This window comes from Polyodon spathula, chromosome 12 (assembly GCF_017654505.1).
Source record: "Polyodon spathula isolate WHYD16114869_AA chromosome 12, ASM1765450v1, whole genome shotgun sequence".
Classification (NCBI taxonomy): Eukaryota; Metazoa; Chordata; class Actinopteri; order Acipenseriformes; family Polyodontidae; genus Polyodon; species Polyodon spathula.
Window position 1 is genome coordinate 34702282 of NC_054545.1, and position 27779 is coordinate 34730060.

The 27779-nt window shown below is 39.0% G+C and overlaps 1 protein-coding gene across 1 annotated transcript; it reads right to left on the reverse strand.

Annotated features, from left to right (window-relative positions):
* Positions 1–806: 806 nt before the first annotated feature.
* tgfbi (transforming growth factor, beta-induced) lies at positions 807–18496 on the reverse strand. Its single transcript, XM_041266459.1, has 17 exons — positions 18188–18496; positions 17315–17413; positions 10834–10898; positions 10518–10675; positions 9592–9756; positions 8768–8914; positions 8346–8487; positions 6953–7165; positions 6391–6528; positions 6105–6250; positions 5834–5970; positions 5359–5489; positions 4066–4190; positions 3300–3402; positions 2362–2414; positions 1903–1927; positions 807–1397 (listed from the first exon to the last, which is right to left on the reverse strand). Exons 1-17 carry the CDS (start codon positions 18301–18303, stop codon positions 1345–1347), a joined length of 2016 nt encoding a protein of 671 aa, XP_041122393.1. The 5' UTR covers positions 18304–18496; the 3' UTR covers positions 807–1344.
* Between the last annotated feature and the right edge of the window lie 9283 nt (positions 18497–27779).

The window sequence follows — 27779 nt, forward strand, 5'->3', positions numbered from 1 at the left end:
GGGCTAGGTTTCACACAGATTACACTTCACATAGGCGCTGCTTTTCAGCCAGAACCACAGGATATCTGGAGAGCCACACTTTCAGAGATTTCCTTGGTTGTATTTATTACATTTGCAAAGTGATTGACAGCACGGGGGAATCCAAGCCTCCGTATGAAGATTAGCAGTAGTGTGGCCCTGTGAGCACACTCTATCCTGTGCTGAGGGTAGCTGTCTCCACACAATCCCAGTCTTCTTCTGTATCACCCATATACCAAATTTTGTGTGTAGCAGGATAACCTTTTATAGCTAGCATGTCTTCATGATCACCTACTTATATTGTGACTAATCAGTAAGACTCAACAGACTAGCCAGATGCCTCAATATAAAATTATTAATCCTGTGGTCATCTCTAGTAGCAGGCTGGCCCTGTGCTGTAGCTGTAACAGCTGGCACATGTCTCCTGTGTTATAAGGGGTCATTCATCTTCCCAAGCTGCAAACAGAGTGTGAAGTGTCCTGCAGTACCCTGGGGTCATCGGCATTGGAAACAACAGCCTCTCAGGCCTTTACTGGATTAGGCCATGATTACATGCCACTTCTATTCACTGAAAGCATATGGTAAATGTATAACCACTAAGATTAAGTTCCATTTGCCTGTCTGTTTTGCAAATTACTATGGGAAACATTTATGGGGAACCTTATAGCATGGAATTAGGTAAGCAATATGTAACCTAAAACTCTGATTTAACACACAGAGTACCTCCATTATAATATAACGTAAAAACAACAACACCTTATGCAAGTACCCAGCTCATAACCCCTTTGTTACAAAATGAACTCTTTATTTGTATATGCAGGTAGAAGGCATGGCTAGTTTACAAAAAAGTTTGTGTATGTGATTACGACAGCATTCGTAAAACAGTATTTGGACTGTGTCACCTAAACATTTGTTGACACAGAAATTAAATAACTTGTTTTCTTCTGCTTTAGCTTATACCATGCAATCATGCTACATTTATAAGAAGAAAAAAAAAACACAGCTTTTAACAATTTCTGCTTGAAACTAACGTTCAGGAAGGTGTTTTAAACCAATTCAATTATGTATACTGTTAACAAAACGAGTCAGTCAGCAGATAATGTATACTTACCCCAAACCACCAACAATCTGTACAGTTTTAGGTTTTTTTATGTGGTAAAATAAGTCAAGTAAGCATTTTTTTAAAGGAGCTGATGTGGTGGTGAATACAAATGAAGGAATACACATTGACATTCGAGAGCAAGAATGGGTTCCAGATCACTTTCAACCGCTGTGACGGGAAGGGTCTGTCCAGAGTGGCTCCAAAGCATTTTGTCACGATGGAAGTTACTGGGTGCGTCTGACTTCTCTGCTAGAGTAATATCTACGAACTAATTCACCTAAACAAAAGAGGAAAAGAAAAATAAGTTCCACACTTACTTGAGTTTCTTATGATCATTTTTGATTTGGAGTTTGATGGTATTGAGTAAGGCAGGCATGGCCAAAGTTGGTTCTTCCAGTCCTGGTCTTTGGTCCAGCCCTGTTCTTAATCGTTTAATTGAGCCAATCAAACCTCCATCCAGACCCTGCAGTAGTTTATTGTATAACCTGTTAAACCTGGAGTGGAATGGCCCTCCAGGACCGTGATTGGACACTCCTGTTTTAAGGCTTTACAGGATCATATAAATATTTTACACCTACTTTAGACGAAACTATTAACATAACAGTAACTACGAAATATGGACTGTAAAGGAAATACAGGGTCCCTTTAACCCATGAGTTACATAGACATACAAACACCTTAATATCACTTCATTCTTTTAATCAAAAATGTTTTTATATAAATAAATAAAAGCTTTGTGAATATGGCCCATGATATTTATATGTGCATATATAAATATTTACCTGGTCTGATTATTTGGATTGGAGCCTGCAATCAAAAATAAAAGGTCAGAGAAATAAAAAGAAAAATCCAATAAAATGTATTGTTCTGGTGAACATTTATAAAGCTTTCTTTATGACACATTTCATGTGTGTTTTTAAATCACCTGTGTTGTTTCTAAACCTTTAAGAGAACTATTGACTGTTTTGCTGCAGAACCTTTGTGACTGCCCTTAGCTGAGGCACTGTATAAAGTGCTTATCATGATAATAATATCTGATAACTGTCGAAGATGCACAGTTGATGATGATGGTTTGATATGGTTTTACCCCTTCCTACTCATCAGATTCATAATCTCCAGGCTTTGCATAATCTCTAGCTATTGGGTCTGTCGTCTTGTCTCTTCATACTCTTGGCTGTCATGTGACAGGGTCCAATAAAGTATAGCAGCAGTAATAATAACCAATGTGAATGCTAACTCACCCTCATGGCTTGCCTGACGGTACTTTCTGCAGCCTCGTCTCCTGCAGTCCTGGCTGTTTGTGGCAAGAGAAAACTTATGAAACCAACAGTAAGGCATTTCTGTCAACCTGTGTGAAATTTTTGTTTAAACCTTCTGCTACGAGAGCTAAGAGGGCAAAAGGAATGTTATCTCAGGCTGTTGCACCTGGCCAACCACAAAACCATCATCCACAACATCCAAATGCTCAATCAGAATTCCAATGTGAAACTACGAGAAGTCATAGAGATAGAGGATACTGAATGACTGTTTGTGCCGTAGGGGTTTTATTTGCCTTCAGAGGATGCCCCAGCAAACCGCAAGCCCTGACAATACAAATCAAACCAACAACAGAAATCTGAAATTATTTCAGACATAAAAGTAAAGTAAAAACTTAAAGTTATTATAAAACTCAGTTCTGTCCTGAATTTCAGCAGCACGTCACTGGATTGGAATGTAAGCAAAGACACACTCTAAACTAGTCCCGATCAGCATGCTATCCCACTCATGTCATTCCACTTAAGTAGAATAACAAAAATATATCCCACGCAAGATATAGCCACGTTTGTGGTATGAAAACATTTACTCTAGTTCCTTCAACAGTGTTCTCATTGAGAACTGTATATGGTGATATTCTTACTCAGAGCTACTGTTCAGATCAACTGAATAGAATGACTTCTCAGTGAGCAAATGCAGCTCAGACACAGTTTAAAATTATTTCAGTGAAATCTAGGAATCTTTGAAGCATTTTAATTAACGAAAAGGTTAAATAATTCATCGCAAGGTAGTTACTCCACAGTTACTACACCTCTATATAATATGACTTAGTTTAAAATAGCAGCTTGTGAACTTACTAATCACTTTGATATAAAATGACACAAATAAGTTCCTTCTGTAAAAAATGACTGACAGAATTCCTTACCAACAGGCTGTATGATTGAGTTGACAGCAAACACCACTCCATTGGTAGCCATCATGTCTGCTTCAGCCACGGGGACCCTGTTAACATTCACAGTGTAATTCCTCTGAAAGAAAATGAAATGTTCTCTCTTTAGGACAACTTGTCTCTTTAGACACAAACTGCAGTCAAAAAGAACTCCTGAGACCAGTGTCATTTATAGTCGAAGTGGCCTCATCATCTCTAACTATAACACAGTGCTACATCTACAAATACTAAAAAAAAGGCAATAAATTCAATGGCAGACATTTCAAATAAAAGTCTTTCACGCTTATTACCCTGAAGAGATTCACATTCTCCCATCAGTGGATGATGTGAACACTACCCCCAAGTGTTAAAGTGTGAAGGACCTTTTAATGGTCTTTAGAAGTTTTTTTTTTACATTTACTTATGGAAATGTACAGATATGTATTATATAAAGAAAACAAAACAACATATTTTTCCTACAAAAGTAAATAAATAGACGAAATTCACGTGTTATATAAGTAGTGCTAATACCATGAAATTGATGCAGTGGGCAACTCCTAATTCTTACTGAACACAATATTCAACGTCTTTTGAAGCAAGTGTGAAGGCAAAGAAGCAAATACGTCATTTTAACAGAGGAAAACTAGCAGGAAATCCTTTGGACACCTATGTGGCTTCAAAGTAGGTCTTTGCTCTGCTGACTGGAACGAGAAAGCCGCGCCAGAGATGCTCTTACGCTGTGCTGTTAGTCTTGTGAACGTACCATGTTCAGTTCAAGCTTGTCACCCTGGAGAGATTTTAGCCTGGTGTAAGATCCCACTCCCCCACTGACCAGGATCTCCTCCCCAATGTGGTACTTCAAGAGGTCAGCCAGCTGCCGCGAGTTACCTGTGATAGCCATGACCAAAGAGAAGTCTGAAACCACCACCCTTTGAGCTGTTTCTCGCTACTGCAGTTGAATATACAGTTCAAATATACAAAAAAACTCCTCCAGGTAGTGCTAAAAGCCATGTTTGCTTAAAAAAAGACCCCTAGTGGTCAACAAAGCACATACATCTCTTGAGACTTAGCCTGGGCTAGTTGGACAGTGGTAATGAAAGCTGTACGTCGTACTTATTTTTTTTCAGGATAGATATTCCTTCTGCAGTATTACTGTACAGTGTGAGCTGTCATAAACACCTCGAGGAATTAGTCACATGACAGTAAAACGAATACTTGAAGGGTGTGGACTTCAGTTACCTAAACATCTTAAAGAGCCTCTGTTCATATTTGTTCACTGTATCATCATTATTTACATCTGCTTAATGTCATTGTCGTATGGTGTTCTATGTTTATAATGCCAAACGTAGATCTGGTTAGTACACCATGTATCCACATCAATAAAAAATAAAGCCATTTATGGTAATGTGCTAGAATACAGCAGGGAAACAGACCACGGCTCATGTTCTTCACCTGATAGCAAACATAACGTTTCTAGCAATTCAACACAATACACAAATTTAAGATCACCCCGCAAATTCAATAAAATCTCAGCTGATCTGATCAAAACATTATCTCTTATCTATGATCCATGTCACCTTCTTGAAGAATGCTGTTTTGGTCAAGTTTAGACTTAAAGTCTAAATATCTAAAGATACAGAACACTGAATCTTAAGTAATTGTACTAAATATAAACAGCACTAACTACTAGGTGTGTGCTGATGTTCGCACACGTGCTTGTAATTGCCTTTAAGAAGTTCACAGCTTCAGTGCGGCAGTAAAAATGTCAGAGGAAAATTAGTTTCCAATCAGCTCTGGAAACACTCAATGTGGAATTTAATCACCCTTGATAGGTACTCAGTTGTAAAGGTGAGGGAAGGACAACTTTTCCTGTTTTGAAATCAACATGTTAATGAATGGACATTTTTAATACCTGTCGATAAATACTTCTAAAAGGCAATTCCGAGTACAAATACCAGTTGTCAGCTAACCCCTACTGAATATACAGCATAAGAAGACCATTGAAACCACTGAACAGTATGCAGCGTTTAACAAAGGCAGTGTGAAGAGTCATTACCCATGAGCTTGTTCAGCTCCCCCCGAGGCATGGCACTGAAGGCTTCATTGGTGGGAGCAAAGACTGTGTAAGTACCCTGCTGATTTAGCATCTCAGTGAGGCCTGCTCTCTGGACAGCACCAACCAGCGTGCTGCAAATTCAAGACATTAAAAATTACTAAGATAAACAGAAACCTGTCTTAAAAAAAAAAAAAAAAGGAATTTAGTGGCTCAAACTGCAGTAGGAAGAGGCAGAACAAGCGGTGGGTGTTCCACATCATTCGGTCCCTCTTAAAATTAAGCCTTTTTTTATTGGTGTCATGTCAAAGTTTTGCTCTTCCTTTTAGATTTGTTGCTTTAAAAAAAAAAAAAAACTTAGACATAAAATGAAAAGGAGTTTCATTTTATCTCCGATCTCCGGTGTTTCTGCCGGACAGACACTGTATTCCTGCCTGTTAGCATGCAGCGGACTGATGGAAACGCCAGCCTCCTTTACCTGAAGCGATTGTCTCCCTTCAGAACGTCCATGACAGTACCAACGGGTGGGGTGAGGACCTTTTCCATGTGAAACAGGCTGCCATAGCGCCCTTTTTTGTCGTGGGCTGCAACACAGGTGTTCTCAATGCACACAGCCTGGGGAAGAGGAATAGAAAGATACAGCACAAAATAAACATTGCGTTTTGATTAAAAAAAAATAAAAAATGAAGCCAGGATAATACTGCCCCATGTGTTAAACCATGCAAGCAGGGTGCAATTCAGAAGCTCACATTGCGGTAAACAAAGACTCTAAGCTTCTTCCCTCCCAGAGTCTCCAGGACCTGTCCATGGTACAAGTGCTTGGAGGACAGCTGCTCCTTCACAATATGGTTCCTGAGGAGATTCTTCACTTCAGGAGTAACTCTTAATGTGGTATCTGTAAATAATGGCATAATTTATAAAAAAATAATAATAATAATAATAATAATAATAATAATAATAATAATAATAATAATGTTTTCTGAAGATACACTCATTAATGCACCGATGCAACTTGGCTAGTTCTAACATCCCTACCTTTGAAAGCATCGTTAGTGGGTGCCAGCACGGTGATAGTCTCGCTGCCAGTCATGTGGGAGCTCAGGCCAGCTTGACTGAAGAGATTCAGGGCTGTGCTCACTGTGGAGCCTTCTGCCAGCTCAGCGAGGGTCTTAGCTTCAAAGAAAGATCGCAGGAGCATGTGAAGGTGTTACCAATTAATACTCAATGTTCTTTTCAACCTCTCTAATCCACATGCCGGCTCAAACCCTGGGAAATTATTTTTAAATGCATTCTTTTCATTCTGTGCTGTAGCAGCGAATTCAAATCACTGAAGAGCTGTATCTACAGTATTTTTTATCATTTCCAGTCCATGCCCACCAAACGGAATAGGCGCTTCAAGACACAAATACGTATGTGCATGAGTGACCTAAAAGTTGGAAGATTTATTTTAAAATGACCTACAAATTAAAAACTGCTGCTGATCTTTGTTTTCAAATTTACCATCATGCAAAAAAATAAATAAGTTTCAGAATAATAACCAAAACCATCCTTAGTCCCACAGGTTTCTGTTAGCGATCTCTACAAGGCCACTTCTTACCTGAATCTGGGATGAGGAGCTCATTGATGTAGTGGATGACACCATTGGTTCCCAGATGATCCTTGCTGGTGATGATGGCTTTTCCGTTGAGGGTCAACTCAGATCCATCGCAGCCCACCTCCAGGGAAGTGCCTTGCAGGGTCTCCATGGGTGTGCCTGCCACGATGGATTCTGAACACTGGACTGTCTTCAGAATATGGTAGTTCAGCAAGTCTGCAAGAGACAAACGCACAACCATTTCAGTGCCGCCGTCTCCTCGTACAGGAACATCTCCTAAGAGAACACACAACCATTCCAGTGCAGCCCTCTCTTCGTATAGGAACTTCACTTAAAAGAACACCTTTTTGGCAGTGCCAGTGATTCATTCACAACTGATACAGTACTGTTTTGTAGCCTGATAACTCATCATCGTCACACTTAAATTCAAATTTAATCTTTTCAAATGTGACTCGTCAACGCGAGTGTCTTGAGTCACAGTGATTGGTTTATTTCATATTTTCAGAATGCTACAAAAAGTTGGAAATTGTTTGAGCTCCTGAAGAAAACGTGAATCAGCCACAACTCATTCAGCAATTTGGGTTTTCTGGGCTGGTGAATTGCTTCTCCATCCTGTTATAATAGTATGCATGTCTTGAGTATTGCTCCTGTACAGGTATTCATAATTAATCTAGAGCTGCTGCTGCATTTTTTAACATGTGTAGGGGTGCTGTATTAATTTAGTTTGACAGGTAGTTTATTAATGTTACTTAGTCTATTACTATTATTATTATAACTTATTAACATACACTTGCATATTGCTTTTCTCTTACTTATTCTGTTAATTTAATATGTTTATGCACGTGCGTCATGACAAGTAATGAATATGTATTTACTTATTGATTCATATTGTGTCTGGTGGTCAACTCAGTCTTAAAGAACACTTTGACTAAGAGAACTTCTCTGGCTTCCTGAGCGGTGTTCTCTTAGCCGGAGACTACTATACTGCTTGGTGTACCGCAAATATGTCATCCAGGTAAGACTTGTCTCAAGCTACTCTGTCACTCCACTCTAACTGCACGTGTGCCTACATAGTAATTACATTGTTCATTCTCAAACACCTGTGTAAATACATTGTGTAATTATGCAATTAATTGGATGTAAATACACATCCTCATGTGTAATTACTGTGTTGTTACAAAATCTTGCTGTTCTCTATTTCACCCTTTGGAAAACACTTGAGATGGTTGTTCCATTTGATGAAACCTTTCATTTGATCACAAAAGTGTGCATTTTATCCATAGACCTTATGATCTTATGTGTTTGTAACCCCTGTCAAGCAGCAGTTACCTTTATTTATACTTTAACTTCAAGAACAACCCAACCACCAAAACAGCTCCAAATGCGCTCCGCTAACCTTTCAGAGCAACGGGGTCTCCCAGGATCCTGTTGAGGGTTTCTGAATTGATCTTCTCAAAGGCCTCATTGGTCGGAGCAAAGAAGGTGTATTCTCCCTCATTGTCCAGAACCTGTTCCAGACCAGCTGCGGCCACAGCGGTCTGCAGCACATTGGGGGAAGGGGGCGGGGGAGAAGACACAAAGGTATCAGTTGTTTTAGTCATCTGTACAGCTGACCCAGTAGAGCTACTTTGTCTGTGAAATAAATAAAACGTCTAAAAGAGACTTTGCACCCAATTTGCTGGTTGTTTGTGGAGTTGTGTACGGAGGCTGGCTGGCATAAAGGCCTGTGTGCTTGTTTCCCTGCTTTTGGGTCCCCTCTCTGCTAAGGTTGCTGCAGGTTTGTTGGGGGTGCTGCAAGAGGGAGATTGTGAAACTCACGCTCAGTGTCTCCAGCAGGTCATTACCCTCGATGGATTGCTGGATGGTGTTGGTGATGGCTGTGATGACCCGGTCAATGACGTGAACGACTCCATTGGTAGCGTGTTGGTCGGCCTTCATGAGACGCGCACAGTTCACTGTCACAATCTGCAGGGAGAATAAGACCCGGTAATAACCCTTCCTCTGTTGATCCTCATGGTCTGTTGTAGTAAAGGAAGCAAAGCCACAAACCAAGCCCTCTGCTTGACCATCCAATTGAAAGCAATTGAGAATTTTGTTCACTGAATGAGTATGGTGGGACTCAATTCAGTATACCATTGCAACAGCAAAGGATACAACAGATACGGTCCTGATTGAAAAAGACAATGCCCTAGGCACTTGAATAGTAATGCTTTGCTTGTGAATGTACTGTAAAAACTGTTGTGGATGGCTGTTGTTGGTTGAAAAACTCATCCTTTGTCTCGTCTCTCTGTACTCCAGGCGATCCTTAATTTGTCTGCTTAATAATTGATGAATTTCTGTCTAAAGTGGCTTGCAGGATTCATTAATGACAGTTGTCTATTTAATTAAAGGATTGTCTACATATTTTCAATTAGAGCTGAAACAATGAGCCATGTGCACAAAGCTTTAAGTAATAAATAATTTACTGAATAAATAAAACATGATTATGAATACAATGCAGTTTAATATTCATGAAACTGTTCCAGGCTGTTGTCATCAGCCTAGAAAAGGTTATGAAATGTAAAACTGTATTATACTGATAAACAAAAGAAAAAGCCAATGATAAATGCTCTGAAGAGCAGCTGTAAATGAGTAATACTCACCCCATTGGGATAGTGGTGAATGAGCAGGTTCAAGTCCTGGTACATGGAAGGCACGACCATTCCGTGTTTCAGGTCATCACTGGTCAGGCGTCTGTTCACCATGTGGTAATGAAGTGCGTTAAGCAGCTCAATGTTCACATTGCTGACAAGGGCATCCAGGATTTCCTATGGGGCAGAGCGAAGCAGAAGCTGAGTTACAAAATGTATTGGTAAAAGCTCGGCACAAGGTTCTGCTTCAAGTGACGAGAGGCTTCGTGGCACTTTCAATTCCGTTTTTGTTTTCTAACGAACAGCTTACAGCTATTATGAACAGACAGACAGTGTTTGTAATATTTTAGTGAATTGGTAAGTGTTTGATTTGCTGCTTTTATATTATCTAAATTAGGGGTTTTAATTGTGACATATAATATTGATCGATTAATCATCCGATCTACAATCGATTCATCGATTAATCACACCGTTTAATGGTCATATTTGAAATTGTATTGAAAGAGATATTGTGAAATATTGGGTATGCCCTCCACTATTTTTCAAGGTTTTTTTTTTGTGCAATGGTTTTTGATATGGCACTGAGGTAGACAAGATTCATCGATCAATCTTTTTTTCGTTCAAAGCCCACAGGTGTGATTAATCGATTAATCATAAATCCATTAAAATCCCTAGTCTAAACGCATTTGTAATGTTTAGCATGAAAAATGTAACTGGATCTCATGTGTGGCTGCTGCCCCACCTTGTAAACGAGATGCCACATCTCGAGGGTTATATCCTGGATAATAGTATATACAATTGCATAGAAGTGCAAATTGCATATCCCTTCCCTTGATTATTGTTAAATTTCTACTTTTCCTTGGAGTATGATCCAGCTCCGGTGACAATAGGTACTGGCTGTTCTACAGCGGAGAGCAGGGGAACAGAGCAGCTCTTACAGTGGGCAGGGCGGACCAGGCTTCGTTGCTCGGGGCAAAGATGGTGAAGCTCCCGGGCCCCTCGATTTCGGGCTGCAGTTCAGCTCTTTCCGAGTACATCTTGGTGGTGGTGGCTCCTACTACTCCCAGGGTGTTGTAAATATTGGAAAGGGGAAGCGCTGGAGAAAGCACAGAGCGGAGAGGATTTTAAACAAGGACAGTGAGAGATCGATTCACTAAGATGAGCTTAAACAAATGGGCTGAGAAATCAGATGACTGCATCAGATTTACTCCAGAATAATCTATAAATACAGCTGCCGTGCAATGCTCTCCCTACCTGCAGGGCAGCCTTTCTCCCCTTGGACCTTTTCATACCCTGGACAGCATTCATAGGTGATCACCCTGCAATGAAAAGCCATTATTAAATGTATAGAAAAGTGGAAATAAAACATTTTAGCATACCTTTGTCAAGGGAAAGTGGAGGCTTTTGATGCCAAGGTAACTATTCTCATTTATTTCTATTGAAATCTATTAATGTGCTTGTGACATAATTTACTCTATAGTTAATGATGTAACAATCTGCTGCTCCTTTCTATTTAAACCTTCAGATGTCATGGCATTGAGTATTTCTCCATTTATTTTCCTTTATTCTTCTAATTTCTATTAGGTAGTACATGTCATTTTTTTTAAGCATTGAACTATTGGTTCACTTACTTTTTGTTCTTTCTTATGTTTAATAGTTGATTATTTAGCAAAGACTGTAACGAAACACTAGTCTATAGCCATGTTTTTATAACCGTCTCTATTAATGATCACAATGAAAGGTGAAGTTGCCATAAGAAAATATTATTAGGACAGGGTTAGAGTTAGAGCTACATAAACATCACACATGTATTTTTTTTCAGAGTGCATGTTTATTTCACAGAGTTTTTGTTTTTACTTGTTTAATTCCATTTTTAGCTCTGCAGGCTTTCTTGCCTCAATGAATCGCATGCCACAGTACCAGATAATGAGGGGGCAGTGCAGGACGGAACCAAGCTCATGGTTTGTTCATTCTGTATTAGGCAACGCAGCTTTATTTGTATGAGAGCCAGTACTGAAATATTGAAATGACACACTACCTTACTAACATGTTAACTAATGGTGTTCATTTTTATTTGTTAGTTATGTAATATACATCAACCTATTTATAAACTAATAAAAAAAGTATAATAAAATAAAACCTGATCCAACTTGTTAACTGTAACTACAGTTACATCTTTAATAAACACAGCTGTTAAATATTTTACTAAGCTAGTTGTTAACAGAGTAAAAAAAAAACATTTAAATAAAAGTATGACAATTTTGTACACCTTCAAGAAAGACACTGGCAGCTGAAATAAAAACAGCATGAGAACAGCATGATTCCATTCAAAACTACAGATAGATTCCATTCAAAACTGCCAGTCAGCTGGAAAGTAAAGAATTCCTCTGTCCACTTGGGCTGTGTTTTACTTGCCATAAAATCACATAAATCACTTTGCAATCTAAATATTTAGAATTAAGGAGCTCCCTAGCACAGTGCAGGGCCAGCTTACGCATTTCAACATGTAGAACTTGCCAGAGAACACATTAGCAATCCAAGCTCCCGTCTCTTGAGGTTTTACTCTTTACTGTAAGAGGTTTTAACTACACACATGCCACTGAGCCTGGGAAGCCCATATTTGAACACCCTGTCAATGGCTTTCATTTCACATTTGTCTTACAGCTACACTAACAAGGCTGTGTTAAGATGGTCGTTGTTGAAGTAGAAGAGGTGAAGGAAGATGAATCAAGGCACAGCTGAAATGGTTCTCTACCTGTCAATGTTTCTTTTCAGTGGATAGTGTTATGTAACAGCCACGTACAGTAGATAAAAAAGCAGTCCAGCCTGTAGAAAGTTGTGTTCTCTTAGCCACAGTTGATTAACATTGACCTCCTACTGCTGTCATGTTAAAAAATGCTACAGCAGCAATTACAGTAACTTAATTGCTTTTTTTTAAAGTTATGGAGTCCATTTAGTGAAGCGGGTGAGAACTACCACTGTGGGAGCACTGGGTCTGACTCAGAATCATTTGGCATGTTGGCTCAGTCTCAGTGTCTGATTTTCTTAATGGAGAACATTTATTTACAATGAACGCGTTTTGGGGGTTCGCCTTAGTATACGGCTCTGGCCAAAGGTTTTGTGTCACCCTATAGAATTATCAAATTTTGCTTCATAAAGTCAGATGAAACCTGTTGAATAATGTTATGGTAACACATTGAATTACATAAACTTACAAAACTGACAAATTGAAAAAGCATACTATTATGGCTTCCAGATATTATATATATATACGTATATATATTATAGTAAAAGATCCTTGCAACTCACACGGTTCGTTGCCCCTTTAAATTCAGACCCAAGACCCAAGAAATTGATTTTTACAGCGCTGTCGCGTACTTTTAATAAACCGAAATAAACAAAACAGAAAATAAACACCTAGCTCCCATTCGGAGCACTAAGTACAACACAATCTGGAACCTAACTAACACAGGACCGGACAGCTAACCTGTTTACCGGTTCACAAAAAAAAAAAACTAAACACACACTCACGTACCCTTTCGGCACCACGATACTTTACGGTTGCCTTTGCGCAACCGGGCTCTTCACTCACAGCAGCCCTGTACAGACTGGCTGCTCTCTATAAATACCTTGCACCTGGGTTTAATTTAACAATAGCTACCCGGTGCAGGTGATAATTAATAATAAAACAATTAACAAAATGTGCATAGGCACATGTTTTCTGCAGGGAGGATATTAACCCCCTCCCTGCTGTATTACAATATATATATATATATATATATATATATATATATATATATATATATATATATATATATATATATATATATATAAAATATCTCTAAAATTCTAGGTGATGCTAAACTTTTGGCCATAGCTGTAATGTACAAGTGGAAATGTGCTGTATTCACAAAAACACAAACAAAAACAAAACTTTCCTTGATTTTAGATCAAGAATGAAGCCTCTATTTACTGCAAACATTTCCCTTATAACCACAACAACCTACCTATATGGGCAAGGCAGCCTCAGCATTTCAAATCCTGGAAGAAAAGCAGCTTGTCTTTGTAAATACAGAAATGTTATAACATGCAGACTTTGAACTATGCTCAAATATCTTCTGCTTCTGTTTGATGTCCCAGATTGAAAGTGAAGGGAGTGTAGTGTAGATTAAAGGGTTAGGAAATCTTGATCCTTTTGTCTGGAACATGTTCCAATACCTGTCGTTTTACCACTTGTTTCGTGAGCATGCTCCCTGCATTGCATAACTCTAATACTTTACAGCATTTTAAAACAGCAAGCCATCCAGAACTTCCAACATGCCTCATTTTGTGCCAGTTTGAAAACCCTCTTTTCTTTTTTCAAACTCAGGTGAAGGCAGCCCAGTTTGCTCGGTTACCTTGTATAACCCTCCAGTGAGTGCAGAAGTGTGCACTTTTTCACTTTATCAGTCGCAATGCTGCTGAGAAAGATTGAAATACAAACGATGTGACAAATGTGTGCAGGCGGCTTAGAAGTGAAAGTGGATTATGAAAGTGATGGTGCAGTGAGGTGAGCTGTGCACTGGGGAATGCATTGAAGGTAGATAACCAATGAATGGATAAGTACCATTTACTGTAAAAACTAGAGGAAAACTAAACAGGGATCGTGTGTGTGTGTGTGTGTGTGTGTGTGTGTGTGTGTGTGTGTGTGTGTGTGTGTGTGTGTGTGTGTGTGTGTGTGCGTGCGTGCGTGCGTGTGTGTGCATGTGTGTGTGCGTATGTAAATGTGTGTTTGTGTTGGGACCCGCAGGACTGCATGCAGCTGCTCTCTTTAACCATGTGACCTGAACCTCTCTGAATCCCACCTCCCAGCTCCCATACAAAGAGAGCAATTGTTGGGACTTCCACTCAGCTGGACTCCTCACCACAGCTTCCTGCGCACTCCTTCGGAAAAAAAAGGGTCTAAGGAGAGCTTAAACTCTTACGGCCAAAAAGAAAATTTCCAACAGAAGCATTTCCAAAAATGCTCGTTTTTGAATGCCAAGTGAAGTCTGCAAGACGCCATGCAACTGCTTTTATGGGAGAAAAAGGAAGTCCCCTCAGGAATCTCTCCATCCAGCCACTAAATCGTCACATTAACAGCTTTAAACAAAACGTACAATAACACTATACAGCAAGAAAAACACCCATTGAAAAGTTATATGAAAATGATTCTGAAATCTGAAAACATGTGGTTTTGCAATCTGATTAATATCCTCCAATTCTAGTAAGAGCCACGATTTGTACCAATCAGGAACGTGCCAGAGGTTGGCAATCCCTTGTCTTTATTTGACACGTTTCCGCTGCCACGTAGTACTGAGTATATTCACAATATAACAACAAAGCAATCAAAGGAATTATGCTGTTTATAGTTACAGACATCAAAACCTACTGTACAACCAAAAAGTTCCTAATGTAGGCATCTAGAATTAAATGAAATGTGTTGAGTGGGGCTTGGGGTGGATGCTGGATACATAGATGATGCATCCCAAACATTCATAGAGCCCTAAAGTCATTCCACCAATAAACCTGAACTGAACATCTGAATTCAAAGAATTACACTGCTAAGATCAAGCTTCACTTCTGTTCATCAACACGGCGTCATTTGGAAAAATGCAAATCTATTGAAGAGATTGTTTGCTCATGCGCAGGTAAAAAGCCACACAACCTTGTTAGTTTAGATTAATTTCCCCCACGACACTGATATTGAGAGTGAGGCATGTATCTCCACGGATGAATCTGCTGCATGACTGTTTAGCAAGAAGGGTTTCATAGTATTTTAATTTGTTAACCTCAAGTTGTAACATTCATTTTACAACCACAATTATTGCTTTAATATAAAAAACCTGCTAGTTTACCAGACATTTTATGCATATAGTAATAAGAAATATCCTATGACAAGTTTTATATTGAAATTCTCTTTACAAATTATTCAATACAATTAAGAAAGGTAGACTTTTTTTTATTATTATAAATGCAAATGGTTGTTTGTAGATTTATTAGTAACCATTGCCATGCTGTGCAGGTGTGGTGAAAGATTCTTTATGAAATGCTTTGCTTAGAGCAGGGGTCTCCAACCCTGTTCCTGGAAAGCCCCTATCTAACAGGTTTTATAGGTGTCTTTACATCATTGGAGGCTAAAGATCTTGAACATCTGTTCATCTTGACTAATTAAGCCAATAATTTTTTCAATTAAGTAACTGAGATATTGGTTGAAACGAAAATCAGCAGCCACAATAGCTCTCCGGGACCAGGGTTGGAGACCCCCGGCTTAGTGTAACATGTGGGATATCTTCATTCCTGGAAAGCCAATTCTATACATACTCAAAAGGTGCATTCGTTGGATTGAGAAAAACAGAGTAAAAATGGTCTATAAACTGACGACAGAAATGTTTAATGTGAAATGAATCTGCTTTTTGTAAACCTAGCTTTTTTTTTTTTTGTAAACCAGCTGATGGAGAGGTCAGAGAGGTCCCCAGTCCAAACCACGAGTCTCTGGACAGAAGAGCAGCCTATCACAGCACTCTTCAGAGCTCCATCACCTCCTGCAATAAGGAGCCTCAAGAAAGCTGAAGAATGTCTTGCATGGTTTGGAACAGTTTCCAATTTCAGTCCCAAATCACTCTGAAAACAAACTGCTGTCTGTGCTTTGTTTTATTTAGTTGGAAATGTCTCTAATAACCAGACACTGCAATAAACAAGCTTCATGAGATAATATCCTTTATGACAAGCCATTATGGTTACTTCGACTAACTTCCTCGGATTACAGTTTAAGGAAGGAATGCACATGATTTGATTACTACAACCATTGCTTCTGATGTTTAGCATGACTAATGCAAGTTTCAATTTTGTAAATTGGCTCGGTTTTCCATTGAATCACGCAGCCACTTATTTAATCAAGTTTAATAACTTCCAGCATTGTGAAAAAGCAAAGTCAGACTCCTATGTGGAGAAATTCAAATTCGTTTGTTTTTTTTACTTTCCAGAGCTCACCCTGCCAGCACACCCAATGGGGCACTGATGAAACCACCTACCTAATGTAATTATTGTCTTGAGGAATGACAGTCATTGTTTAAGCTTGTTGAAAATTGTGTAGATGAATATTTCTGGTGAAGGGGAATAGGCACGTTTAGAAAATGACACATTCCTGTTAGGAGGATTGACAGTATCAGACTTTCACCATAACACTAAGATTATAAAAGCACTGGGGTATAACTTTTTATTCAAGGCTTCTCCAGGAGTCAGCAAACTGTACAAAAAGGTTATCACCAAACATCATGCTGCTGTACTGGTTCAGTTCTCACCCAGAACAGAACAAACCCACTTAATATAGCACCAGTGGCTCCTTGTCTCCGATCCAAGTACAAACCAAAGCAGTATTCTCTTGAAAACATACAGTATTCAATCACCTGCACTTCTTGTGCAGATCTGCTCTTATAGAATACTCATGACCAATTTTCTGCTTCTTTGGGTTCAAGACTAAATTAAAATGGTTAACTTATTTAAGGTGGCATGAAAAAGCAGCCCCTTCGTTCCTTTCCATAATAATTTAATTCTTGTTCCACCTTAAATGTGTTTATCAAATGAAACATGAACTTATGACTGCTAGATATAACTAAATATAAATTATCATTTAAAAAAAAAAAAAAAGTCACAGCTTGTTAAAAATGTACTGGAATGCCCTGTACCATCCTTATCTGTAATAACCCTTACTTACGTGGGCTTGCCACAGATCTTCCGGTGATACCACTGCTTGCAGTTTGTGAAGTATTTCTTATTGGTGCCATGGAGCTGCTGCAGGGCGCACACATTGGGGCTGAGTTTAAAACAAAACGACAGTGAGTATTAGGTTCACAATGCTAGCATTTTAAGAAGTGTAACATGCAATATGATCCCAGTATCATGGAGCAGCATTACATTTGTGTCCTAAGTTATAGCAGTATTCACGCAGTCCTTTTGATCGCACAACCCTGTGCTTGCTGTCAGGTTCCAAGTTAAAAAGGTACGGACAGCCTAAGTATGCGACACCAAGAACCGTGCATTAAAAACTGTAAAATAATTTAAATGTACACAACGGGCTAAAACCCTGAACTAAAGAGTTTCCTACAAAAATGCCAATCAAAATAATGAATTTAAACAAACTGAAGTGATAGGGAACAGGTTTCACGTGAGTAGTAATAATAATAATAATAATAATAATAATAATAATAATAATAATAATAATAATAATAATAATAATAATAATAATAATAATAATAAAATACCACTTTGCGTCGAGCTGAACAAGAAAACTACAATAAAAATAAAAAATGTGGTTTCAAAACGGAAAATGACATAAATAAAATATAACATTAAAAAGAAAAGAAAAAAAAAAAAAAACAATATTTTTCATATCCCAAAAAGTATAGGGTGGTTTTATAAAAAGAATTTAAAGTCACTTTATGTTTAAATTTATGGTCGAAAATAATGAACAACAACAACAACAATAATAATAATAATAATAATAATAATAATAATAATAATAATAATAATAATAATAATAATAATAATAATACTCTGTTTTAAACAATAAAAAGACACTCGTGCATACCCATGCTGTCTTCCTCTGATCCGACTGTGCTGGAGCACTTGTTGGTACGGAGACTTTGCAGTGGTTAATACCACATAAAGAGCAAGCGTGAAAGTTAACAATGCCAAATGCCTCATGATTCTTCTTGTCCCTGGTTGTCCACCTCCACACCCGACACAGTGCTGGGGCTCTATATACTGTAGTGACAAAGGCTATAAGGGGCGGAGAGAGGTTGGACCAGGCAGTGGGCAGAACAGAATAATGGACCTTAAGTTCCCTCAGGCAACAAAGAATAGAACACCGTGAAGTATTTTCAGTTGTAGGGTTTCAAGGGAAGAAAAAACTATTTACAAGTTTGGACGACTACTGTAATTTAGCAAAACTAAGTATTAAACCATAGTGTAATTTATTTTGCAAAAGCTACGTGCTTTCTGTAATATAGAGTAAAAAGACTCTTCATAACCGCGCCCCCACCTTAACAAGGAGCGTTTGTCTGTGGACGCCTGTTTTAAAGAACGGTAGCGCACTTACCATTCAAATGTTTAGTCAAACAAAAATTATATGCAACATATTTAAAAGCATTCAAACATATTCAAATAACAGAAAAACATTTCTATTTGGGAAAATCGTTCCTAATTAATTCTTTGTTCTCATTACTTTTGGAACAGAAGTCGAACATTGCAATGCAGCTTTAACAGCCTAAGACTGTCATTCAGAGCTGAGGTTTATCCTGTGGGTTATGCACATGCAGTTCCAGAAGTATTGCTGCCAAGCTTTGTGGTTAGAAAGCTGCTGACTTGGATATCTACAGCCAGTCCACCAACCAACAAGATTGTCTTCCATTAGGTATAGCATTTAAAAAAAAAAAAAAAAAAAACTGCTTTCTCTGGGCATATTCATTTCTCAATGAAGCCAAGTTTAACAACCAGTGTTTAATAGTTTTTTAACAAACCCAAAGCCCTGAAAAGGATGTGGTGTGAGGATTGCAGTGGAATTCACCCACGGTTCCATCAGCTTGTTTGCACTCATGCAGTTGCATTTGGTGATCTAAAGCTAAGAGCACTGTGGGAAGCTGTCACAAGCATTTCCTCCACAAAGCACTGCAATGCATGTTGAACTTCACTTCACACAAACATGGAGCTCTCAGGAACAGTGCTGCTGAAGGAACCTTTGTCTGAATGACATGTTTAACCAAATTCAGTAAAATGGACACTCAAGAACCCAAGAGAACAAGATGTATGGCTCTCAGAAATGCTGTGCTGTTAAGATACTTGATTTCTGCTAAGAAGCAAAACCAAGATTGTTAGACAGAGGCTGTTTAGATTATAAAACCCAGACGGTCTGTGGAGCCGTGATTCCACTGTGAGTCATACCTTTTAGTAAAGAACAATCAGTTACTAAGATTACTTCATACAAGCTTGATGTGTTGGTTATATTAGGCACATGGCCACTTAGTTTTGTTCCAGTTAAAAATATGGTTACTATACTTGTAAAGCTTTTGCATTGTGTGTGTGTATAAAAGGAGTTTAAAGTTTGCATGATAGCTTTGCAGTAGTTCCCAATAAAATACACAATGCCACATTTTTTGTCACTGATGGAAATAATAACATTATTATTATTATTATTATTATTATTATTATTATTATTATTATTATTATTATTGTTTTTATTAATTATAATAATAATAATAATAATAATAATAATAATAATAATAATAATAATAATAATAAATCCACTTCATATTTTTGTTCTACTACTCATTTAAAATGTATCTTTTTTACAAGACATGTGTTATAACATTTCTCCCATGCAAGAGTTAGGATTAGGAATGTGTCATAGAAACTGACCTGACAGCTGGGTAATGCATCAGGAACACAAGCACAAGCTCTATCTCAGCTGCCAGTAGCAGTTAGGGCAGCGTCACACTTATAAGACTCCTTGCTGTGCCAAAAGGATTGGCTATTAAACACAGTCGGGACATCTGTGTGTAAATGACAAACCGCTGGACCACATTCTTTATACTACACTTACAGTAACACCAGTGTAAAGTTTGTTTCGTTTCCATGTCTAAAGAGATAAAGAGTGAATGGGAGGATAGCAGTCACTTGGGTTTAAAAAGCCTGCAAAGCTACTTTTTAAATGGCAGGAGCATATCAACTGCATTGAAACACTATCATATTGACTTGGACTGCAGATCTAGTTCTAAACGGTACAATTCCAAAGCCAATATTCACAGCTCAACATACTGCTAAAGGAATCTTCGTAAAGCCGCACCCTGTAATCCAAATGAGCAAGGAAGCATGCAGCCACGAGTCAATCAGTAGTCAATGCAACACAGCACCTTGATTGAGTAAAACATGTTGGGGCTGTCCAGAAACGCATCACCCCAAGGGAAGATGAAATATGGTGGGTGGCTAGAAAGATATGCAACAGTTATGGTTTTATTAGGGTAAAACAGGCAGTTAAATACAGACTGGGAACTGTACGTTCATCTGCCATTCCAGATTAAAATCAAGTTTCTGCTAAACCATGATTTCGGCATCAAATGTCTACTTTTTCCAGTATTTTACTTTGATGGGAATTTTGATTAGTCTTGCTTGATTTCTGGAAGGGCAAGCACCCAGCATCTTGCTTAGCACGTGTGTTGAACAGAAAATTACTCTTAAGTGTTTCTAGAACAGAAGGGCGTTGGGTCAAATTGGAAATATAAACACACAGATTCTGTGGAAAAAAACAATTGCCCCCTTTTGAGTGAAAGTTGGGGAAGCGATTATTTGTTCAGTTCTTGTTGATCTCAGGGCTATGTCCAAAGGCTTAGTGTATGTAAGATTGAGCAACGGGCTTCAAATTCATAGAGAAACTGAAAGTTAATATAGTTATCTGGTAACCCTCTTCATGTGCGCTGTCATTGGTTGAAGTGTTCACTCCAAAATCTTTATAAAAGGCTGTTAAAATAGTGGTTCTCGCCACACAAGCCCAGTTTGAAGGCTTGTATTCAGCGTCAAGATCTCCAGACTCCATGGTGACACTGTTTGTGGATTCTTTACCAATAACATGTTGTGATCTATTCCTGATCTCTTCAACATACTAGTTTTCCTGAATTATCCATCCGGGAATTTGCCTGGAATAAAAAAGTGTTTCTTTGGAACTTGTAAAGAACTGTAAAACCCATGTGGGTAGAAACGACATTCAAAGATTTATCGGTTAAACTTCGGAAAACCTTTAGTGCATTCCTGAGGGGGGTATAAATTGCAAAGCATGTCATTAAAATAATCTGGATAGATTATATATTCAGTTTATTTTGAAAGGTGTAAAAAAAAGGTAAATACAGTATAATCGCAAATCTCGAAAAACTACTCACTTCTAAATCTTTTGTAGTCATTTTTGTATTACTTTAGTATAAATACATGTTAATTTGGATTCATATGTTGTTTTTTTCTGACTTTATGTGAACGAAAAGACACACATTTGCCTGTTTTTCCATTGGAAATAGTGATATTTTGAAATATCACTGTCCTGGTCACAAAAGCAAAGTTTGTGGGGAATAATAGCCATTTTCTTTACTTTTGAGGCATAAGCAATTAGGAAATAACACTTACTACCCAGGAACAAAAACTGTGTTACATAGTGTAATCTGTGATGCATTCCCCAGACAATGAGAGTGACACAAGAACAGGGCCACAGATGGTTTTTTTATAATTTGGCTTTCTTTTCATTTGGAATTGAGCATTTAGTTCATTAAAAGACCTGAACGTTTACAAATGTTTCCTGGAGTCGCCTAACGGGACTTTGCTCTGTTATATTTTAACCACTGCATGGCTATAGTTCTGAAGATCCCCTGTCCATTATCAACATTGGAAGAATACATCAGAGTGGAAGATTTACTATTGCTGTTCCACTACATCTGCTGAAACACTGAAGTGTGTGTACTGTACAGCTTTGTTTTCCAGCTGTGCCCTTGTTAACCTTTTCCTTACGCTGATACTGTCTGAATTCACACCACAGTGTTTGCACAGGACTCCAGGTGTCCCTCGCTGAGTAGAGGAGTCTAAGAAATTAGGAGTAGGTCATTTGAAGCATAGTACTATGCTCAGACCAAGAATCGAAGTCAAACTTTCCATACAATTTACCAGCTGTTAAAAAAGAATACGGCAGCTATTCCATTTGGCTGCATCCCATGAGAGAAACTATTCTGAGGATCCACTCTGCTATCTGCTTCCTACTGTTAGTTTGAAGTTTCATTCCCCTTGTGTATAAAAACATTCTACCCTTTTAGAGGATTTTCAATAACCTGCAACCCAGAATAACACCCCCACCACAACTCCGTTTTAATAACATCGAAGCAAAGTTAAATGAATATCTCATATCATTTAAGGAATGCCAGGTTCATGGGTTGAATGAAGAATTTGGCAGGCCTTGACCTGTGAAAAATTTAACCGCAAGCTTTAAAATAGTGCTGACTGAGGAAGCCTGTCTGGCAGGGCCTGGGTTAAGGGAAGGCTGTTGTCTCTATGGTTACAGTGAGCTGGAAGGACAGCAAGTCTCAGTTTAAAGTCTCCCTGCACCCCCTCCAAATGACTTTCCCAGACAGAAAGCAGTCCTCACAGGACACTTACATACCTCACAAAGGTTTGCTTGGATTTAAAAAAAGGGTGAAATGTACTCAATATTGTTTTTTTTTTTTTTTTTTTTTTTTTTTAATTGTTATAAATCTTAAGCTGGACAATATCAACCAATACCTATAAATTGTCACAATGGAGTTCTTGTTTTTCTGGCTGTCCAGAAAATTTTGCGTCCGAAAAAAAAACAGTCAGTTCATTAACTTAATGACTGTTACGACTGACTGACAGATGAAATCACCCTGTCACATCATGCCGTTAACAGCATTTCCAAGAAGTTGAGCAATTACTGCTATTACTGAAGGGAATTCCAGGGCTTAGGCAGAAAAAGCAATAATTGTAGCTGTAACTCTTGCCAAGTGAGGTCCTCAATCTCCTTCCTAATAGTTTTTTATTTTCTTTATTTAATCCGATACATAGCCTCCAGCTTCATCATCTATAGACAACATGATTTTCAGCTAACTCACTTTAATCTGGTCAGAGATGCCTTATTATGTCTGTGAGGAGAGGAACGTGCACAGCCTTGTTCTGCGGTGATTGCAGGTGCTCTTCTATGGGTTTAGAAGCAAAGCACAAGGAGCACATGAGTCTGGCGCCACATCCCCCCAACTGTTTATCTTGTGTAAACTGCGCATCCAGGTTTTCTTGTTGATTTTCTCAGTTTGGACATTTGCGTGGGTCCCGTTTGTCTGGGTGTTGTTTGTTCTGCTTTCCCCGTAGAAATGCCTTAGATACATAAATCCCTTAGGTGTGTGTAATAATAGAAGACATAGCTGGCCCTAAGCCTTGGCTAAGATCTCTCACACGCATTCCTCTGCCCAGCATGAGATGGCCTCTTTGAAAACGAGCAAGGGCTACCCAGCATTGAAATAATTCAATAAAGTAAGTGTTGTCACAGTAGGAGAATGTGCAGCAATAGATGGCTTGGTGGACTCCTGGCTGTGAAATTTAAAGGCAACTGAGCAGGACAACCTCCCCTTGATGTTGCCCAGCTCATGCATTATTTTAGTATTTTATTCTGCTGCTGAGTCAAAGCAGTTCAAGTCTCAAGTTTCATGTTAAAGTGGCCTTTCTTTCAATTGTTTCCCTAGACAAATATTCAATTCAGCCAACCAACACATACCAAAATCACAAATCATGTTTCCAAAACAACGAGACAAGGTCGTTCGTGTTCCTTTTTCTATTAGGAAGCTTGTCTGTTGGTCTGAGGAGGAATGAGTCCTATGGGGAGCTTTCACACCCAATTAACGCATGCTTTCGAAGAGACCACATTAGAGTTCAAAGTTCACCCCAGTGAATGACTGTGAAAGCACCCTCCGGGAGGCTTGGTAGGCTCCTATTACTGTTTTACTAGCATGCTGACCTGACCTTGTGTTTGGATCCCCCCCCCCCCCCCCCCCCACCCCCCCCCCACCCCCCCCCCCCCAATGGTTCAGCATCTTAAGTCCCCCCCCCCCCCCCCCCCCCCCCCCCCCACTGACTTTCCTGACCTGAAGTAAACCTTACCTCCAGTAGAACATTTATCTTTCAAGCCATTTCGAACAAAGCACTTGACAAACACATGTTGGAGAGCAGCAGGCGTGTGGATTTCAACAGACGTGACCCCACACAATATAGACAGCAGTTTGTTTATTTCGGCCAGTTTGTAGCACACACCCAGGTATTTTGTTGGGGTTCATGCAAACAAATGTTGGCGACCATGAGAACAGCTGTTGGAATCCTGTGGTAAACATTTATTGACATCCCATTAACATGAAGGATATTCGATTCTGCATTTGCTTTTCAGGCCTACACACAAGCTGCACCCAAATACTGCATCTATGCGGTAGTCATATTCCTGTCCACTCTTTCTTATGGCAGCCAGGCTAGATCCTGCAGAACATTCCAAATGGAAACTTTACTGGTGAGATACTGTACTGTACGAACAAACAATGATTCCCTCATCCAGCAAAGGCTCAAAATATTCGACTGGAGCACTGTTGGGCTTTGCAGCTCCCAGAATGGTAAACCCTGTGAGTTGAGGGATGATGGTCCTGCATGAGTCAGCCCCAAGGTTGACAAGGGCTTTCCATTGACATTCTTTCCTGTTATTGGTCACCAGCGACGGTCTGTGTTTGCCTAACCGCAGTCTAGGGCTGCCTGTGGTTTGAAAGATGTTTTCCATCGTTTAAGTCAGTCCTTACGTGTCTACTGATTGCTAAGGCCTAAGGCACATCAGCTCCTAGTTTACAAAATGTTCAATCTGCCTGTCTGTCAATATTAATTACAGGAAGGGGTAGCTTTTCAACTAATCCACTGTTTGTATCATATTCCCTCTCATACTCTGCTGGGTTAGTCTCTGCTCTGTGTTCTGTACATTGTGCTGACTTGTTGCAGCACGGTACTAGTACTTCTGATCTTGTTTTGATGCCTGTAACAGGGGCATTCTGTTACTATGTGAGTATCCGCTGAGAGACATGAGAGACACAGAGGGTTTGCAGTTGAAATGCCGCTCAGGCGTCCAGGTTTATTACAAATCACAGGGGTTGGTGTCCACCACTAAGGTACCGGCAATGGTAAGCCTTAGTGCAGAATTATACAAGCACAGTGTACATGACAATACAAAAATGCTAAACAATAGCACAATGAGTAAAAACAGAAGATATAAAAGAAAAGGTGGCCAAGCTCAGGCCGTTCGCTGCTCCCACTAAAAGGGAGGTCCTGCACCCGGATCCTTCTTCCTATACAAACTAACCAAACTTTGCTGGGATTAAAATTCCCCAAAATGAATCCCTAGCACACACCAGGATCCCGGTTAACACACAGTGGTCCTCTTCCCCTGGATCTCCACACAGCCACCAGACTCCACGCTGGTAGACAAAGAACAGAACAAACAAAGAACAAAGAAGAACCCAGGGCCGGCTCTCCAGACCCTTTTTAAAGGCAGGTGACCAGGGTTCATTGATTATCAACTCTTCGACTGACACCTGGAAACCTACTGCACATTCCTTTCAATTAGGCATGGAGCGAAGCCCTGCCATATCCAACACATTTGTTTTTGTTACAAACCCATCCAATGTTATTTATAATCAGACACAAACCATATTGTACAGGGCAGGCTTTAGTCCTGCCACAATGTCAAACAGGGGGTCCACAAGGGGTTACCCCCTGAGACCTGGATCATTTCAACAGGCCATTGCTGGTGATTGTCAGTGATACCATGGCTATTACCATTGAGTCTGGCTGCCTACAGAGTGGCACAATATATGGGTGAAGAACTCCCTGTTTAACACCTTGGGGAATCATAGTTATCACATAGTAGCGAGATGTATACATGTAGAAACACTAAAAGAAACTACATTTCTTAATTTTGGACCTGTAGATATGGATGGACTACACTGATTGTCGGTGCAATTTTCTCTTATTAGCAAGGGCTAATTCAACTCTTGCTAATATTTTGTAAGCTATCTTTCTCATCTACATAGCAGATTGCCACTATTTGACAAATTGCCACTGCATTGTTAAGCAGTGCTTGTTCTAAAGCAAAATAATTCCCAGAATGCAACTGTTTCATTTAGGTTTAAACATGGTTATGTCAGTCAGGAGGATGGACACATTGCGGTGTGTGTGGGTAAGATAACCAGCCTCATTTTGTTTAATAACTACAATACTCTGTGGTGTATCCTCAATATATCTAGAAGAAAAAAAGAAGTCTATAAGCTTAGCTGAAAGTCATCCTTGTTAGCTGAAAATGACCGAAGCTGAAGTGTAGCTCACTGCCAGTGTTTTTTATATGTATGTTTATTTCTGTCTCCAAGTTTCAGTCTGTGAAGATGAGATAAAGACACTGGCAACTAATGCTCTTTGTTTATGTACAGATGAGATTTCCAATGCAGATATCTTGGGGTGGAGCAGTCCCACATGGCAACAAAAATGTCTTAGCAGCAAATCGGAAACTATCACAAAACCTTCCAAAGTCTTACTCAAGTCGAGTCCTATATATTGCAATGATAATTTGTGTTCTGAAACACATAGTTTACTCTTGGTATTTCTAATGATCTTTGAATATAATTTAGAATGCTTCATTATTCTGATAGGGTTGTACTATTCTGAATACAGAGAGACACATTGGAATACAGTATTATATGAGATTCTCTTTCCAAATACTTTCCAAATATTTGAAATATACAAAATAAAAAAAGTTGTATATTGTATATAATGCGTAGAGGGTACTGAATGTACTATTTGTCGTAGGAAGATTGCACAGTAAATCACAAACCGCTTTCCCTAAACCCCATATTAAAACAACAGTAGAATGTTGACATTATTAATTTTTAAAGTTGTTAAAAAACATGCATCAGTGGCAGTGTTGTTTGAAGTACCGAAGCGCAGCTCTGTCCTGAATTTCAGCAGCACATCATTGGTTTGGAATGTAAGCAAGGACACATTTGAAACTAGTTACAGTAAGCATGATATTCCACTCATAACAAAAATGCATCCAATGATAGATACACTCATGCTTGCGGTGCAACAGTGCTTACTCAGTTCAAGCTGTCTTGTTTAAATGTTTCAATGAAACACAGAACCCTACTCTCAGAAAGTGACTATGATAAAGGATTTGTTGCTAAGAATTGCCTTTTTTTTAGTTCATGCTTTGGTGGGGTTTTATTTCTTTGAGACCACCAAGCTGTAACTCACCCAACATCTGGTTGTTGAATTGAATTGCTCGACAATTAAAAAAAAAAAAAAATCTGAACCCATCTGTTGTCTTCGTGCCTCTTTGAACAGTTAAAATGTTCAAAATCTCCTGAACCAAACCCAAGGCTTGGACACTGAGCTCCTCAGCCTGTATAAACTCACTTGGATGATGTGGTGCCTTGAGGACCTTGGTAATGTAAGGAGGGCGATGGGGAATCTAATAAAATTAAACAGAATTGACCTGGAGCTACACTTAGATCAGCCCACGAGTTGATGTCACAATAAAACTATTTGAAGCTGTTGAAAAGGGTTTCCAT

Bases quoted from the DNA above. Each gene is read 5' to 3' on its own strand.
- tgfbi (XM_041266459.1), bottom strand. From the start codon at position 18,303: ATGAGGCATTTGGCATTGTTAACTTTCACGCTTGCTCTTTATGTGGTA. The intron at 9,757-10,517 runs GTAAGAGCTGCT...TCTGCCCCATAG, and splicing joins CCTGGTCCGCCCTGCCCACT to GAAATCCTGGATGCCCTTGT. The intron at 1,398-1,902 runs GTAAATATTTAT...TCTTTTGTTTAG, and splicing joins AATCCAAATAATCAGACCAG to GTGAATTAGTTCGTAGATAT.